At 43.4% G+C, this 14,819-nt stretch overlaps 2 protein-coding genes across 6 annotated transcripts in view; one reads left to right on the top strand and one right to left on the bottom strand.

The window, feature by feature from the left end:
* AP5Z1 (adaptor related protein complex 5 subunit zeta 1) overlaps positions 1–3,571 on the top strand; it is a 44,153-nt gene extending 40,582 nt beyond the window's left edge. For all 3 annotated transcript variants that reach the window (XM_033914737.1, XM_033914736.1, XM_033914735.1), the window contains exon 17: positions 2,667–3,571. In XM_033914737.1, the coding sequence (XP_033770628.1) occupies positions 2,667–2,937 (271 nt within the window). In that variant the 3' untranslated portion in view covers positions 2,938–3,571. The remainder of the gene's footprint in view (positions 1–2,666) is intronic.
* Positions 3,572–3,978: 407 nt separating this feature from the next.
* RADIL (Rap associating with DIL domain) overlaps positions 3,979–14,819 on the bottom strand; it is a 118,380-nt gene continuing 107,539 nt past the window's right edge. For all 3 annotated transcript variants that reach the window (XM_033914421.1, XM_033914423.1, XM_033914422.1), the window contains 4 exons: positions 13,858–14,272; positions 10,543–10,682; positions 7,717–7,856; positions 3,979–5,831 (listed from right to left, as the gene is read on the bottom strand). In XM_033914421.1, the coding sequence (XP_033770312.1) occupies positions 5,729–5,831; positions 7,717–7,856; positions 10,543–10,682; positions 13,858–14,272 (798 nt within the window). In that variant the 3' untranslated portion in view covers positions 3,979–5,728. The remainder of the gene's footprint in view (positions 5,832–7,716; positions 7,857–10,542; positions 10,683–13,857; positions 14,273–14,819) is intronic.

The following is a 14,819-nucleotide window of genomic DNA, read 5'->3' as shown; positions in this document are numbered from 1 at the left end:
ATTCAATTTTCTATACTGTCCTCCCAGGGGACATTACATTAATTTATTCATTTACTCAAGTATTTTTCCCTGTCTGTCCTGGAGAGCTCATAATCTATCTAATGTAGCTGGGGCAATAGGGAGGATTAAGTGACTTTCCAGGGTCACAAGGAACAGAGTGGGTTTGAACCCCCAACCCCAGGGTGCTAGGTTTGTAGCTTTAAGCACTGCACCAAACTCTCCCCTGAGCACATCACTAGGAACTTCTCCTCTTTCCCCATCCGTCTCTCTTTCATCAGCTCCATCCATTTTCCTGTGCCACTGCTACTCTCCCTCCTGCCAGCTCATCTTGATCGCGGCTCTGGAGCCTAAGCTGTGCCAGCAGGACTCCCCAAAACCACCGATCGGCGGCTTCGGTGCTTCCCCTACTGCTCAGCTGGTCATGGCTCCAGAGCCATGCTTAAGATGAGCCGGCAGGGACTGCCTGTTTAGCTGTGGGTTTTTGTTTTGGGGGGGGGGAGGAGGGCTCCTGAAGAACCTTATTCTTAAGATGGTGTTCCTGGTGGCTATTACTTCCACGAGGTGTGTTTCTGAACTGCAGGCCTCCATTCCTGGAGTTTGCCAGGGAGCGGTTGTGCTGCGGCCGGTTTCCTCCTTTCTGCCGAAGGTGTTTTCATAAGAACATAAGAAGTTGCCTCCACTGGGTCAGACCAAAGGTCCATCGTGCCCAGCGGTCCGCTCCTGCGGCGGCCCATCAGGTTCATGACCTGTGAAGTGGTTTCTGACTATTCTTATAACCTACCTCTACTTCTATCTGTACCCCTCAATCCCCTTTTCTTTTAGGAACCTATCTATCCTTTTCATGTTAACTAGTTTGTTGTCCTTCCGGTCTTGGGTAGCTGGGAGGGCTCTTTGGAAATTGGATGTCCATAGGGTCCTTCGTGTTTAGGTTCAGCAGACCCAGGAGTTCCGTCAGTCGGATCATCTTTTTATCCTTCTCACAGGTCCTTGTAAGGGGAACGGTTCTTCTGAGGCTTTCGCTTCAGCATACTTTCTTCGGAAGAAAACTGTTCCAGATTTTCTCAAAGCTCATTCCACTTGGGGTCAGGCTGCTTCTTAGGCCAAGTCTTTTCTTGTGCCTCCGGTGGATATCTATAAAGCTTCGGTTCGATCTTCTCTCCATTTTTGTTCGCCACTACCGTGTGGACGGTCAGGCGCATTGGGACGTGGTGTTCAGTGAGTGTGTTCATGTGGCCCTTCAGGGGTCCCATCCATGATGGGTACTGCTTTGGTACATCCTATCTGGTCTGCCAGTCTGGAGGGACACTAAAGAAGGAGAAATTAGGTTCTTACCTGCTAATTTTCTTTCTTTTAGTCCCTCCAGACCGGCACAGACTCCACCTTATCGGTGTTTTTCACAGAGTATAGTTTTTTTTCTGCAGTGGTGTTTTTGTTTTGGTTGTTGGGGAGTATAATAAGAGCAGCGGCATTTGGTTTGTCTGGTTTAGCTGGCGAACTGTGAGGGACTTTTTTTGTTCTAATCGGTATCCAACAGTGTTCACATGTCCGCTTCAGGCATTTCCTTTGTGTTCTCCATGTGAGCGTGGAGTTGGAATGCTTTCTAAACTAAACTAAGCCTTAAGTTTATATACCGCATCTTCTTCACGGAAGTTGAGCTCGGCACGGTTTACAAAGCTTAAAAATATAAGAAGAGAAAGGAGAGAGATTTACAGGAGCATATAAATAGAGGGAATATAAACAGGGAAATAAAGTTATATGTTAGAGAAAAGCCAGGTTTTCAGTTGTTTGCGGAATAATTGGAGGGAGCCCAGGTTCCGCAGCGGGGTAGTGAGATCATTCCAAAGGCCCGTGATTTTGAAGAGAAGGGATTTTCCCAGTTTGCCTGCTTTCAGCCTAGTTAGTTTCTGCTTGGCTATTTGTTAGACTGATTGCAAATGGGACTGCACAGCCCACTTGTACCATTGCCAAAAGTCATTGTGTCTGTCTCCACCTGCTGGCAGAGGAGCGTAAACCTATCTGTTCTGTGCCAGTCTGGAGGGACTAAAAGAAAGAAGACAAGCTGGTAAGAAGCTCATTTCTTTATACTTCAGGAGGCAGGGTAGAAGGGGGGACACAGGTTAAGTTGTTTCATCAACCTGAGGGCACACAGCATGTGTTACTGTAATGATGCCACATTAGATTATTTAAAATGTTTTATATAAAGTTATAGGCCACTCCAGGGCTGCTCCATTGCATTTCAAAAAATGTAATATGAAATGTAAGAAATCTTAAATAGGTTTTGTGATTAACTAGAAATCATTGTAGAAATGCAAGCACTTGCATAGGTAGGGCTGAGGGCTAGTTTGTGCTGATCAATGGGCAGCATCTACATTAATACTATTGCCTCATTTTATATTGCATTTATTTAATGGAAAAGGTGGGTGGTGGAGGGACTAATGGAAAAGATGGTCCTGGGTAAAGAGAACATCTTAACTGGTCATATCCTGTAATTGGTATTTGTGTCAAAAGAATAAATATACATACTGGGTGGTTAAAATTGTTGTTTTCTATGCTATTATTTGTTGTGTTACTTCTTAAAAAAAAATACACTGGGCCTTAGCCTGTCCTCAAAACCCAAATTCCTTTTGAGGCAGCAGCTCAGTGAGAAATCTCTTATTTTTTTGCAGAGTATTACTCTATCTGTCCAAGATGAGGTCCTGTGTGCAGAGCTCAGCGATGATCTCGATGTACGGTGAGGAAGACAGTGAGGACATCCTCAACCGAGCAACTGAGTTAATGAACCTCTTGAAAATGCCCACCGTTGCCCAGTTTGTATTGACCCCATCAGCTGAAGTCAACAATGTGCGGTATCATCGAGATGCCATCGTCTCCCTGCCTCTTGCCATGAGAACCGTCAGTCGGCTTTTACAAAAGGACTCTGGCTTTGCACCAGGATGAAAGCACGGCCTAACCGGTTGCTAATCGATTCTAAAGAACAATCATGGGACAAGAGCGACATTCCCCATAAAGTTACACTAAATAGGGATGTGCATTTAGTTCTGAGTCTAAGACACGGAGATATCGGGCACTCTTGATTAACGGAAAAGTAATTATAGGCAACAGCAAGGTAATCGTACTCTAAAAGCTAAATCTCATTCTAAAGAACTTCCATTGTATTTGGTGCTTTTAAAAGTTGATCTTGTCAGAGTTAAATCTAGTTCAGAAGCAGTATGCCTTCCTTCCTCACTTTTGACTTCAGCATCGCTTCCTTTTAGCTGGTGATGCTAAGTGACGACTGAAATCACACACTGTGCTTCATTCTGGGGCCTCAAAGACATTTTAAGATGGCATCATTCCTTTGGCAGGATGATTCTGCAGCGGAAGGTGGGGGTCTTAGCTATCCCTCGAGTACACTTGAGGGTTTTGTGAAAGTAAGAGCCAAGTTCACTCTTATACCTGGGGGTCTTTAATACACTTCTCCCTCCGTATCCATAGGGGTTAAGGGCAGAGCAGGACCGCAAATAATATTTGGGCCTGTTCTGCCCCTAATCCCCGCTTCCTCCGGCTATTTTAAGCCCTGTAAGCCCCCCCCCCTGCCTTACTTGGTGGTCTAGTGGGTTTTTGGGGCAGGAGCGATCTTCCCACGCTCCTGGCCCCGTGCAGATCGCTCACAGGAAATGGCTGCCTTGAGTTCTCGTAGTCTCTCGAGCCATTTCCTATGAGCGATCTGCACCGGGCAGGAGCGTGGGAAGATCGCTCCTGCCCCAAAAACCCGCTAGACCACCAGGTAAGGCTTACAGGGCTTAAAATAGCCTGAAAAATGAAAATGGGTTTAAAACCGCGAATAACTGAGTCTACAGATGCTGAAACCACAGATTCGGAAGGGGAAGTGTAATAACAGTTTATCTGAGGTGCTGCCTGCAACAGTTACAAAGCAGTTTTCGGCCAGGGCCCTAAGCCCAGCACTCTGCATGTGAGGTCCTGTTTTTCTAGGAGAAAGTAGCTGTATGTTAATGCCATAGCGGGCATAGTTGAAGCTATTTCTAGCTGTCTCTTGTTTTCCACTGACATTTAGTGCAGCAAGAGATTTGCCAAATGAGATTTTAATTCAGTTATTTTTCATACTGAGAACAGACAATTATGCACATTAACATATTTGCATTAGTTCTGAATTATATATAGATGTACAGTATTAACATTCATTCAAACATGAGATAAATCCATAAGTGTATAAAGGCCTCTACGAATGGTGAGAGCAAAAAAAATAAAAAATACCAGTGTCAGTATTGATATTTTTTGTAGTGATTAGTTGTAAAATAAATACATATCTGGAAAGTAACTTTTAACCTGCTTCTTCAGTCTATGACTTAACTCTCTTGGCTTCTAGGGGAATAACAGAAAACATTTCACGGCTCTCTTAAATTTTGAGGGTGTGGATGGGGTTCCAGCTTCACCATGTTGTAGAATTTAGGTAGAGAATGACATGGGGAATAAAATCTGTCCCCGTCCCCGCAGCACCCACCCTTCCCTCTGGCGCAGTCTGTGCAATTGTGTGCGGAAGCTTCTCCTGTGATGCAACCGGAAGTTAGCTAGATTAGACAGATTCGGGTGGGTAAGGAGGGAGGGGGCTGTGCGCATTCCCTCCCTTAACTGCAGGGATAAGGCCATTCACTGCTCCACGGGGTGGTGGATGGCCTAGTCCCCGTACCTGCAGTGAGCACCTTCCCCCCCCCCCCTCCACCGTTTTGGCGGGCAACATACACCGTGTCATTCTCAGAATTTAGGTAAGTGTCCTTTCTACTATCCATTGATACCTGATCAATAAAATGAGATTCTTTTATAGTTGCATGTGATGTGCCTTAATTTCCCTTTACAGCTGTAGATTAGGACTGTGAAACCGCAATCGTTGAGGGACAGTCATGTTTTTAGGATTTACATCTATTATAGCCACTATATGCAAATATAGCTGAATGATTTGGGGCTACCCACACCTGTGCTAGCAGTTGGCATGTTCAACAAGAGCTGGAGTGCACTGCCTCTATCCACCCACTAGGTGGCATAGAACACAAGTTTTTTAAAAAAAAAATCCAGTTCCCAGTCTCACCCCCGTGACTTTACTACTCGTGTGGGTTTTTAATCGTCCTGGTATAGGGTAACGTTTTAGGAACACATACGTCTTAGTATCGAGCCTTTGAGCATGAACAACTTCAGAGCCTGATCGGGTAGAGAAGTTGGCATATTTAGAAACACTTACAAGCAAAGCTCTTGGAGACTATAAAGCCAAAAACATATCTTTAGAAAGCACAGGTCTTAGCAAAGAATTTGTAGGAGCCAAAGCCAAAAAAAATAGTGTTCCTGATCGCTATTGCTGACTGTTTTTGGCTGTCTGGTTAGTTAGATACTTTCTTGAATGCTGTTTTGTCCGTTTCAGGTTTCTTTTTGCTTGTTTTTATTTATTTATTTTTGTTGGTCACTTTTAGGTTATTCCACAAAATAATAATATTTTGCTGAGGTATGCTGCGGCCCTGGGAGTGCAGTCTGGGCCCATCACAGTGGCATATTCTAATCAGGTTTTTCCAACCATGTAACTATACAATTTTCTTTTTACAATATGTGTAACATGTAACTCAAAACCAAACCAAAGCAAGAGCTGCTCTCAAGTGCAAATTTCAAGAGGGTCCCAGAAGCAGTGATCCAATTTGGCTTCAAAGGCTATGCCTGCTTCAGAGTTACCACTGCAACACAAGCGCTAACAGGAGGACCCAGAACTGATCTTCTCAGCTATTTCCATGTCGGACTTGGCAACTAGGAATCGCAGCTTCTTTCCTCCTGTTCGGATCAGATCCACTGCGCTGTAACAAAACAGGAGCCAGAAAGCCAGAGGTTAGACTTAAAAAAACAAGCCCTCTGCCTTACTCGGAGTGCACTAAACAGCTGCTCTGGTGTGAAAGAGGAGTAGGCTAGTGCCGACATAAGTCTAGGGCTATGAGACACTACCGGAGGGCATCACCAAATATAATAATAATTTTATTCTTATATACCGCCAAAGCCAGGGTAGTTCGAGGCGGTTTACAACAAGAAGAGCCGGACAATCAGCGAAAATAATTACAATGAAGTCGTTGAGAACATGTGGAGAGGGCGGATACAAGTTGAGTGGGAGAAAGTCAGAGTGATAGGCACAGTGTAGAGGCAACGAGTACATGTGGGAAGCGTACATGGTAAGGCATTAAGAGTTCTTGGTTACAAATTGGTTGAACATGGTATATACTTCAGCAAACCAGTTATTACTAATGCTGCCTGATATGAATCGATGCATTGTCTGAGAAAATCAGACTTGACGATTCAATGACCCCCCACCCTGGTGAAAACTGACTGGCATACCTCTGAGGCCTCCTAAAACAGCGGCGGCAGCACTCTGAATGGGCTGCTTTGTGGTCTTCCCCGCTGGGGCTTTCCCTCTGCTGCATCACTAATAACATCATTTGTGACATGGCAGCAGGAAGCCCTATCGGGGGCAGGTCATGAAACAGCCTGTTCAGAGCGCTGCTGCTTTAGGAGGCCTTGGAGGTATGTCAGGTTTCACGGTGGGAGGATTGGGACGGTGCTGGTGTACATGGGAGGGGAGGAAAGATGCACATGGGGGAGAGAAGAACTGTTGGGGACAGAGGAGAGGGAGGGAGAAATCTTTCATATGGTGGAGTGAAGGGTGAAATGTTGGAAATAAGGTGGAGGGCAGGGAGAGATGGTGCATGGGGAGAGAGAAAGAAATGTTGCACATGAAAAAGGAGGGGAGGAAGGGAGAGATGCTGCATGGAGGGGAATAGAGAGGTTTGACCCCCCAAGGCACAAGGCAGGAAAAGAGAGACAGAGATGGTAGACAGTGTAAAAGAAGCAAATGCTGGATAACAGTAGAAGGTAGAAAAAATTAATTTTATTTTCTATTTTGTGATTACAATATGTTGGATTTGAAATGTGTATCCTGCCAGAGCTGGTGTTAGCGAGCGTAAACTAGGACCTAACAAAGAGAGAACATATATTTTATTTGTTTACACCACAGCGTTGGCGTAGGGTTGGAGAGGGGTATTTGAAAAAAAACAGCCAGTTGGGCAGGAAAAGTGAATCGAATCGAAAAATTGATTCAATAGGCTGAATCACATCAAATTGAAAAAAATGTTCCCTGAATCGGGCAGCACTACTGATTACCCCAGTGGCAGAGCCACAGGTGGGAACCAGCTTACCCTTCTCCCATACATGCTCATTTTTTTTTTATCTACATAAATAGGAGTGGGGAAAAGCGGCTTAGTGGCAACAGCCTATGGAGAGCGCCTCTGGCTACAGTAAATATCCAGGGCTGCTGGAGCAGGACCTCTTCGGCTTGTGGGGCTTGCTGCTAGCTCAGGCATTGATTTGAATTTGGGGGCACTCCCGTTTTGTGCTGAGGCCCACCCAGATTGCCACGTCTGGTTACGTCCCTGCAAAGGAGTGTGACAAAAAGCAGTGCAATGTCGCTGAACTATATTCAATAGGCATCGTTCCACTGAAAACAAATGAGTGCAGTGCCAACTGCTGGCTTACACGACTACAACAGAGCATGCATTGTTTGGTGTTGTTCATCTCTGCCACTACAACCACTGAATTCTGTGCCAAAATTACAGCCAGGTGTGGTAAGAGCAGAGTACAGTGGATTGTGACGTAGACACTGGCATGAGTTCCAGGGAAGAAGCATGCTTTTGGTACCTTTTGTAATCCGCTCCTATCAGGCTGGTCCCATTCACTGCCAGGATGCGGTCTCCTATAGAAAGTCTACCATCCGAGGCCACAGGACTGTCGGGTAGCAGCGTTCTGATATAAATCCCAGGTGTATTTAGAGGGGTGTGCTGCAAATGATACCAAGCAGTTCAACCGCACATTCATTAGAGAAATGGCAACATGACCTAGAGCAGTGGTTCCCTACCCTGTCCTGAAGGAGCTCCAGCCAGTTGGGTTTTTGGGATAGCCCTAATGAATATGCATGAAAGAGATTTGCATATAATAATAATAATAATAATAACTTTATTTTTATATACCGCCAACTATCTTGCGACTTCTAGGCGGTTTACAATAAAGAGAAGTGGTTTACAATATAGAGAAACTGTAGTTACAATATAGATAAACTGTAGTTACAATAAAGAGAGACTGTACATACAGCGGATTAAAGGGTATAACATTGTACATCTGGTAGTTCCAACATTAATAAATATTAACAGCAGTTTGTGTGCCGTGCTGCTTACACATGATTAGAAATGTTCCTTAAATTGAATATAGTGTTCATGGTTGGTGATTGGGTTGGGGTTTATAATTTAATGATTTGGGTATGTTGTGGTATTATAAAGGGGGCTGATGTTCTGGTTCGTTATCTAAGTATTTCAAGAACAGGTATGTTTTTAGGTGTTTCCTAAATTCACCATAGTTGGTTGTATATGCAATTAGTTTTTCTAAGTCTTTGCCCCATGTGGCTGCTTGGTACGATAACAGTTGTTGATGGTATCTCTTATATTTACACCCTCTAGCCGGTGGGGAGACAAATTTCAGGTGTGTTTTTCTTTCATGTCTGTTGGAAGTGACAGGCATGCAAATCTGCTCCATGCATATTCATCAGGGTTACGAGTAAACAAGGTTTCTAAGCAGGGAACACCTGGCTTGGCCTCCGCGGGTGCGGGTCACCGGACTGGATGGACCTAGAGTCTGATCCGGCGAAGCCATTTCTTATGTTCTTATCCTCAAAACCTGACTGGCTGGTGGTCCTCAGGACAGGGTTGGGAACCACTGACCTAGAGGCTAGCATAGGCCAGGCACAGAAATGCCTAACTCTTTTTTTCAGTGGCATTTAATTAATCTGATTTAATAGGGCACATTTCATAATACAGTGGAACCTTGGTTTATGAGCATAATTAATTCCAGAAGCATGCTCATAAACCAAATTACTCGTATATCAAAGCGAGTTTCCCCATAGAAAGTAAGGGAAACTCGCTTGATTCATTCCCCCCCCCCCCAAAACCAGCATTGCTCCCCACCCGCTCACGAAGGCCCCCCCTCCCGCGTGATCCGCAATCCTCCCTGTACCCATCACCCACCCGAACCCATCACCAACGCACAGGACATGCTGGTGCCCGAAGATCTGTTGTCCTTTTAGCTGGGCTTTGAGCATCTGCGCATACTCAAGGCCTTAGTTCCTGCTCTCTCCGAGATTCTCGAGATCTCCGAGGGGTATAAAGGCCATAGTGGAGAGATTAAATTAATTATTTGCTTCAGTCACCACGGATACCAGTGCCAGAAGTAGTATTCAGTGCTGATGAGTCAGAGAAACTGAAACGAATCTCTAACACTGGAAGATGTAAAGGGGCAATTTGATAAAATGAAGAATAGGAAATAACCTGAACTGGATGGTAGACATGCCAGAGTAAAATACTGATAGAACTGAAAAATTTGATAGTAATTTGGAAGTTATCTTTAAAATCCTGCAATGTCCTACCAGTGGAGATAGTAGAGGCTAGTACTTTAACAGACTCTGGACATACTGATATGGTGGACAGTGATGGGAAAAGAGATTAAAAGACAGGTAAAGGATTTGGGTAGTTAGGTAGCTTTTATTGCATTTTGACTCCTCCCACTTCTTTTTGGTAGTATGTTCAATGCTATCACTTACCATGTTACATTCTGATGAATAGGGCTATCTTTAGAAAACAAAGTGGTGTCTTAATCATTTTAAGTCTCAGAATAAGCGCCTAAAAATATATCATAAGAATTAAAATAAAAAGAATACATAAAACATGCAATAATAATGTGTGATGAATGTGCTCAGTACCGGTCAATGGAAATGAAGACCAGTGGAACGGAGAACCATCATAGCAACATTGAGTTCTCCGTTAGTCCAAAACCCAGATGTATATATACCTCATAGAGCGCAGAAAGAAGGCAAATATAACAGTGGAACAAATGCAAACTCGAGTGTTGCTATGATGGTTCTCCGTTTCATTGGTCTTCATTTCCGTTGACCGGTCCGGAGCACATTCATCACGCATTATCATTGCATGTTTTATGTATTCTTTTTATTTTCATTCTTATGCTTGTGCATAAATTTTACAGTATATGATATATTTTTTAGGCACTATTATTTTGAGATATATTTTGTGAGTGTTGATTCTATTTTTGTTACCCCCGAGATCTGTTTTGGTTAATAATTTTAAGCGCAGATAATGAGCTCCTAAAAACACAACTATTCTCCAAATTCTGTAACCCTTCTTAAAGAGACTTTAAATATGCAACTCCACCTACCAACTGTAGACCTCCTCCCCTACTCCAGTGGTTAACCTTTGTAATTACGCTAACCGCCATTCCTACTCAGCTTGTCGTCCTTTGACGTTGATCAACTTTACCTCTTATGTTGTAGCTCGCTGACTTTGGTCAGTTTTGCCTCTTTTGAAAACTGCATAGAACTGGAAGGCTTATGCAATATAGAAATAAAAACTTACATTATGTAGTTTAATGGCTTTGCAAATTTACGTTTGCTAAATAAATACTCACCAGCCCATCAATAAGTCCCATCCCCAGTCCTATGGGCCCCTTTTCTAGCTCCACCACAAAAACGTAGCAAAATTCATCTGTGTCCGAGCTACGGCTGGAAGAAGCTGGTGTAGGGAAGTCAAAAGGCACTAGCAAGCTCCCTATAACAAAAAAAAAGGCAGAAGTTTTTAAAAACTAAGATTTCTAGGAAGGCCTACAATGCCCCATGGCACTAGTTATGTTACTCTACTTTTGCTGTTGGCTTAAAAAAACCAACTACTCTTATGTAAAAATTCAGTGTGGTATTTATTTTATGTATGTATGGTTGTAATCCACCCAGGTATGTCATGATAAGCAGTACAGTGTTCCCCCGCAAATCGCGGACTCGCTCATTCGCAGTTTTCTCCGACCGCTTCTCCCTGTAGTAAAGTCGGGCTACACCAGTCAGGAGCTGCGTGTCAAAGCAGCTCCTGATTGGTGTAGCCTGACTTTACTACAGGAAGTGGCGGTCAGAGCAGACCGCGAGTGATTTTCTTCACCTGCCGGCGCTCCAGCTGCCCTCTCCTGCCTTTTGACAGGCAAAAAACCGCATTTGCGGTTTTTCAAAATTTGCGGGGGATCTATTTGGGGTCAAGTGAACAATATATTAGAAAATCCAGTGGCAGTGACGTACAATACCATCCTATTTGGAATGTTAATGAGGGCTAAAAGCCAAATATCTGCTCAAAATAATAAATTTGTCTTTATAATGACAGGGGTTGCCATTCAACTCATTTGGAAGAACTGGAAGAACTGGGACAGGTTAAATGACACTTTCTGGTGGGAATCTCTCTGTTATACTTTTAAAATGGAACGTTCGATGGCCGTACAACAGGGACGGTATAAGAAATTTATGGATGTTTGGGAACCATTGACTAAGTTCTGTAAGGAATGATAACTGATTTTATTTTATCGACCCTTAATCATACACATCCAGGGTGGGTGGGAGGGGGGAGGGTTTTGCATTGGAATTTCATTTGGTGAATATATGGAGGGTTTCTTGTAGATATATACTTCGTCTGATTATTTGGTGGGGGGAAGGGGGAAATAGTTGTACATTAATGTCTACGGGCTCCTTTTACGAAGGTGCGCTAGTGTTTTTAGCGCACGCACCGGATTAGTGCGAGCTCGCCGAAAATCTACCGCCTGCTCAAAAGGAGGCGGTAGCAGCTAGCGTACCTTCGTAAAAGGAGCCCTATAAGTTTAATGTGCATTTCGTGTAAACTTATGTATATTGAAATTGTTTGTTTGCACTATGGTAGTTTGGAAATTTAATAAAGATTTACAAAAAAAAAAAAAAAAAAATTGCGGGGGTTCCTGGAACGGAACCCCCGCAAATTTCAGGGGAGTACTGTATATAAACCTGTTGAATGAAGGAATGACTGAATCATGCCCCAGGAAAGAAACCTCTAAGTGTGACATGGCTTTACAGGAAAAAAAAAATGCTTTAATTCTCACGTGTGGTAACTATAGAGAACGGTTCATAGTCAAAGGCGCGCTGAGACAACTGAGCGCAAGGCAGAAGCCCGCGCTGAAGAAAAACAGTGTTTTAAGGGGCTACGACGGGGGGGGGTGTTGGTGGGGAACCCCCCCCCCCTGACTTTACTGAATACAGATCGCGGCGGCGTTGTAGGAGGTTTGGGGGGTTGTAACCCCCTCATTATACTGGAAACTTAACTTTTCCCTGTTTTTTTAGGGAAAAAGTGAAGTTTTCAGTATAATGTGGGGGGTTACAACCCCCCAAACCCCCCCCAAAGCCGGTGCGATCTGTATTCAGTAAAGTGGAGGGGTTCCCCCCCCACACCCCACGTCAGAGCCCCTTAAAACACTGTTTTTCTTCAGCGCGGGCTTCCGCCTTGCGCTCAGTTGTCTCGGCGCGCCTTTGTCGGTGCACGCTTTTGACCTGTCACCATAGAGAATAGTGTCATAGTTATTACTTATCTGATTTAATCTGGGTTTGAATTTACACTAAAGTGGAAACATTCTTTAATAGGCCAAGCAAAATGCTCTACAATCACTCTGATCTGATCTGTCCTTGCTCGTCCGGTTGGATAAATAAAGCCAAGACGATGACACAGAACGGGAGAAATTTCTCAGCAAGCCTATCTAATCCACTGACTTAATTTTTAGAAATTTTAAATTTTATTCCATTGGTTTTACTCCTATTATTTTTATTAACTGAATTCTAAACGGTTCCTCCCTTCTATTCCTTTTTACATATTCCTTTAATTCATTTACATAGATGGTGCTCCTATCTATGAAATATTCTACATGCTTCTCTCCTCTCCACTCCTTCCTGCCCTCCAAAGTCCTCCCTACCCTCTTCTAACCCCTTCCTCTGTAATGTCGCCTAGAGCTTGTATAGGTATGTGCAACGCACAAATGGAAGAAATAAAATAAATAAAAATAAAATTGCTCCGTACAGAATTCCTGAAAATAAATTTGAGGAATCTGTATAAACTTTCAAAGATGTATGATTTCTATATTTATGGAAAATAGGCACCTACTTTACTTTAAAAGAATATGTGCCAATCAAGCACTCTGGACACCTAAATAGACAGAGGTGCCTGGTTCTAGAATTATCCCCATAGAAGCTGCCTGTGCACAGGAACCTTAGTTTCTTTGTGGCCTGCTCCCCAGCTCCATAGCACAATTAAAAGGTTTAAATTTTCAATCCTTCTGGAGCCCTGCCCCTTAATAAAATACAATGATGAGTTCAGTTGTAGTACTACCACAAGACTGCCAGTAGGGGTCATCCTGTGCCATTTTGAAGCTGACTGGCAGCCTCTGTGACAGAAGTGACTTCCTTCATTATCCTCACCTTCCTCCCTCTCCCCAATGCCTTGGGGTGAGTCAGGGTACGAGTGGGGGGGAGGGGGAATCCCACCCTCACCATTATTTCTTAAGGAGCGGGGCTTTGAGGTGAATTTAAAACATTTAGCCCAAATTGTGGCTGGGGAATGAGAGTTTGGGACCCATTGGGCCACCAGGAAACATCCAATTCTGGCTAGTGGATCCTTTAATTTTTTTCCACACCACCATTCCAATGGGACTATTTTTGTTTTTTTAAGTTGTAGTGGAAACGGGTGCTAGTCGGTGAACATTTTCACATTCGTACTTAGGACCCAGAGAAATGGAAAAATAAGCTTACATCTTATCCAAGGCTTGAATACAGTTTTTTTTCTCTCCTTTGAATGTACTTGAGCTAGGATAGCAATCTCAGTAATCCGTCTGAAAACGGGTGGGCAGTGAACATAAGAGCTCGGCTACATGCTTCTCTAAACACATCTCTGTTACCTTCTGTGGCTTTAGTTTTGATTTCATCTCTTCTGGGCTCTGGAACAGCTTTACTGCAGTCATCGATCTGCAGTGGATCTGTGGTTCCCTGGTCTGAGTTCGAAGGTGTATTGGGAGGGGTCAGAAGACAGGAGGAGTCCAGTGGCTGCATGCTTGCTTTGGGGAGGTGATTCCCCAGACTGCTTTGCAGCTGAAGTTGCCTGAGTTTCTCCTTGAGACGTTCTTCAGAAGAGGGTAATCCTCTTTCTTGACCGTTGGCACAACAACCAAGAGAAGCTCTTCCTACAGCCTCCAATTCTATCTGGCTTCTCTGTCGATTCAGGTGTGATCGGTTCAGGGAATTCCCATCGGTCGTGCAAGAATTCTGATATTCCGAGTTCCTCTCTGTAAGGGGATGATAACCAGAGGTTTCGTTCTGTAATACACAATACAGAAATGAAATGTAATGATGAACGGCCAATATAGGTCCCAAGCGCAGATAGGAGGAATTGAATGAAGAAACTTAGTTTTCTATTTTTAATAGGGAAGAAAACCCATAAATATAGAGCCATCTAGGTACTCGGTTTTCTGTTTGAAGTGTAGTGTTTGTTCTTTTTTAAAGATGCCTCTTTTCCTGAGATTTCCTCTCCCTTGATAGTGGGCTTATAGGAAATTCATTTGCTTAATATTTTGATACAGAATTTCGGTTAATTTATTGCATTAATCATTTGGAATGCAAATTGAATTTTATTTCCTGATGCATGTGTATGCTATTTAACTTGAAATTGCAATAAATAAATTTTTTTTAAAAATGTAATAATGAAAGCAGCGTTATGGGGCAGGGATTTAGGACATTTGATCCTTTCTTCAGGCTCCTACGTGGAATTTAGGAGACAGTTAAAAACATATTTGTTTACTAAATATTTGGGTACTTAATTTGAATTTACACCGAAACTGCAAATTTAGTAAACCGTTCAGACCTT

The sequence above is a fragment of the Geotrypetes seraphini genome, chromosome 11, assembly GCF_902459505.1.
Source record: "Geotrypetes seraphini chromosome 11, aGeoSer1.1, whole genome shotgun sequence".
NCBI lineage: Eukaryota > Metazoa > Chordata > Amphibia > Gymnophiona > Dermophiidae > Geotrypetes > Geotrypetes seraphini.
The sequence above is the reverse complement of the archived record's forward strand: the minus strand, read 5'-3'. Positions and strand labels throughout refer to the sequence as shown.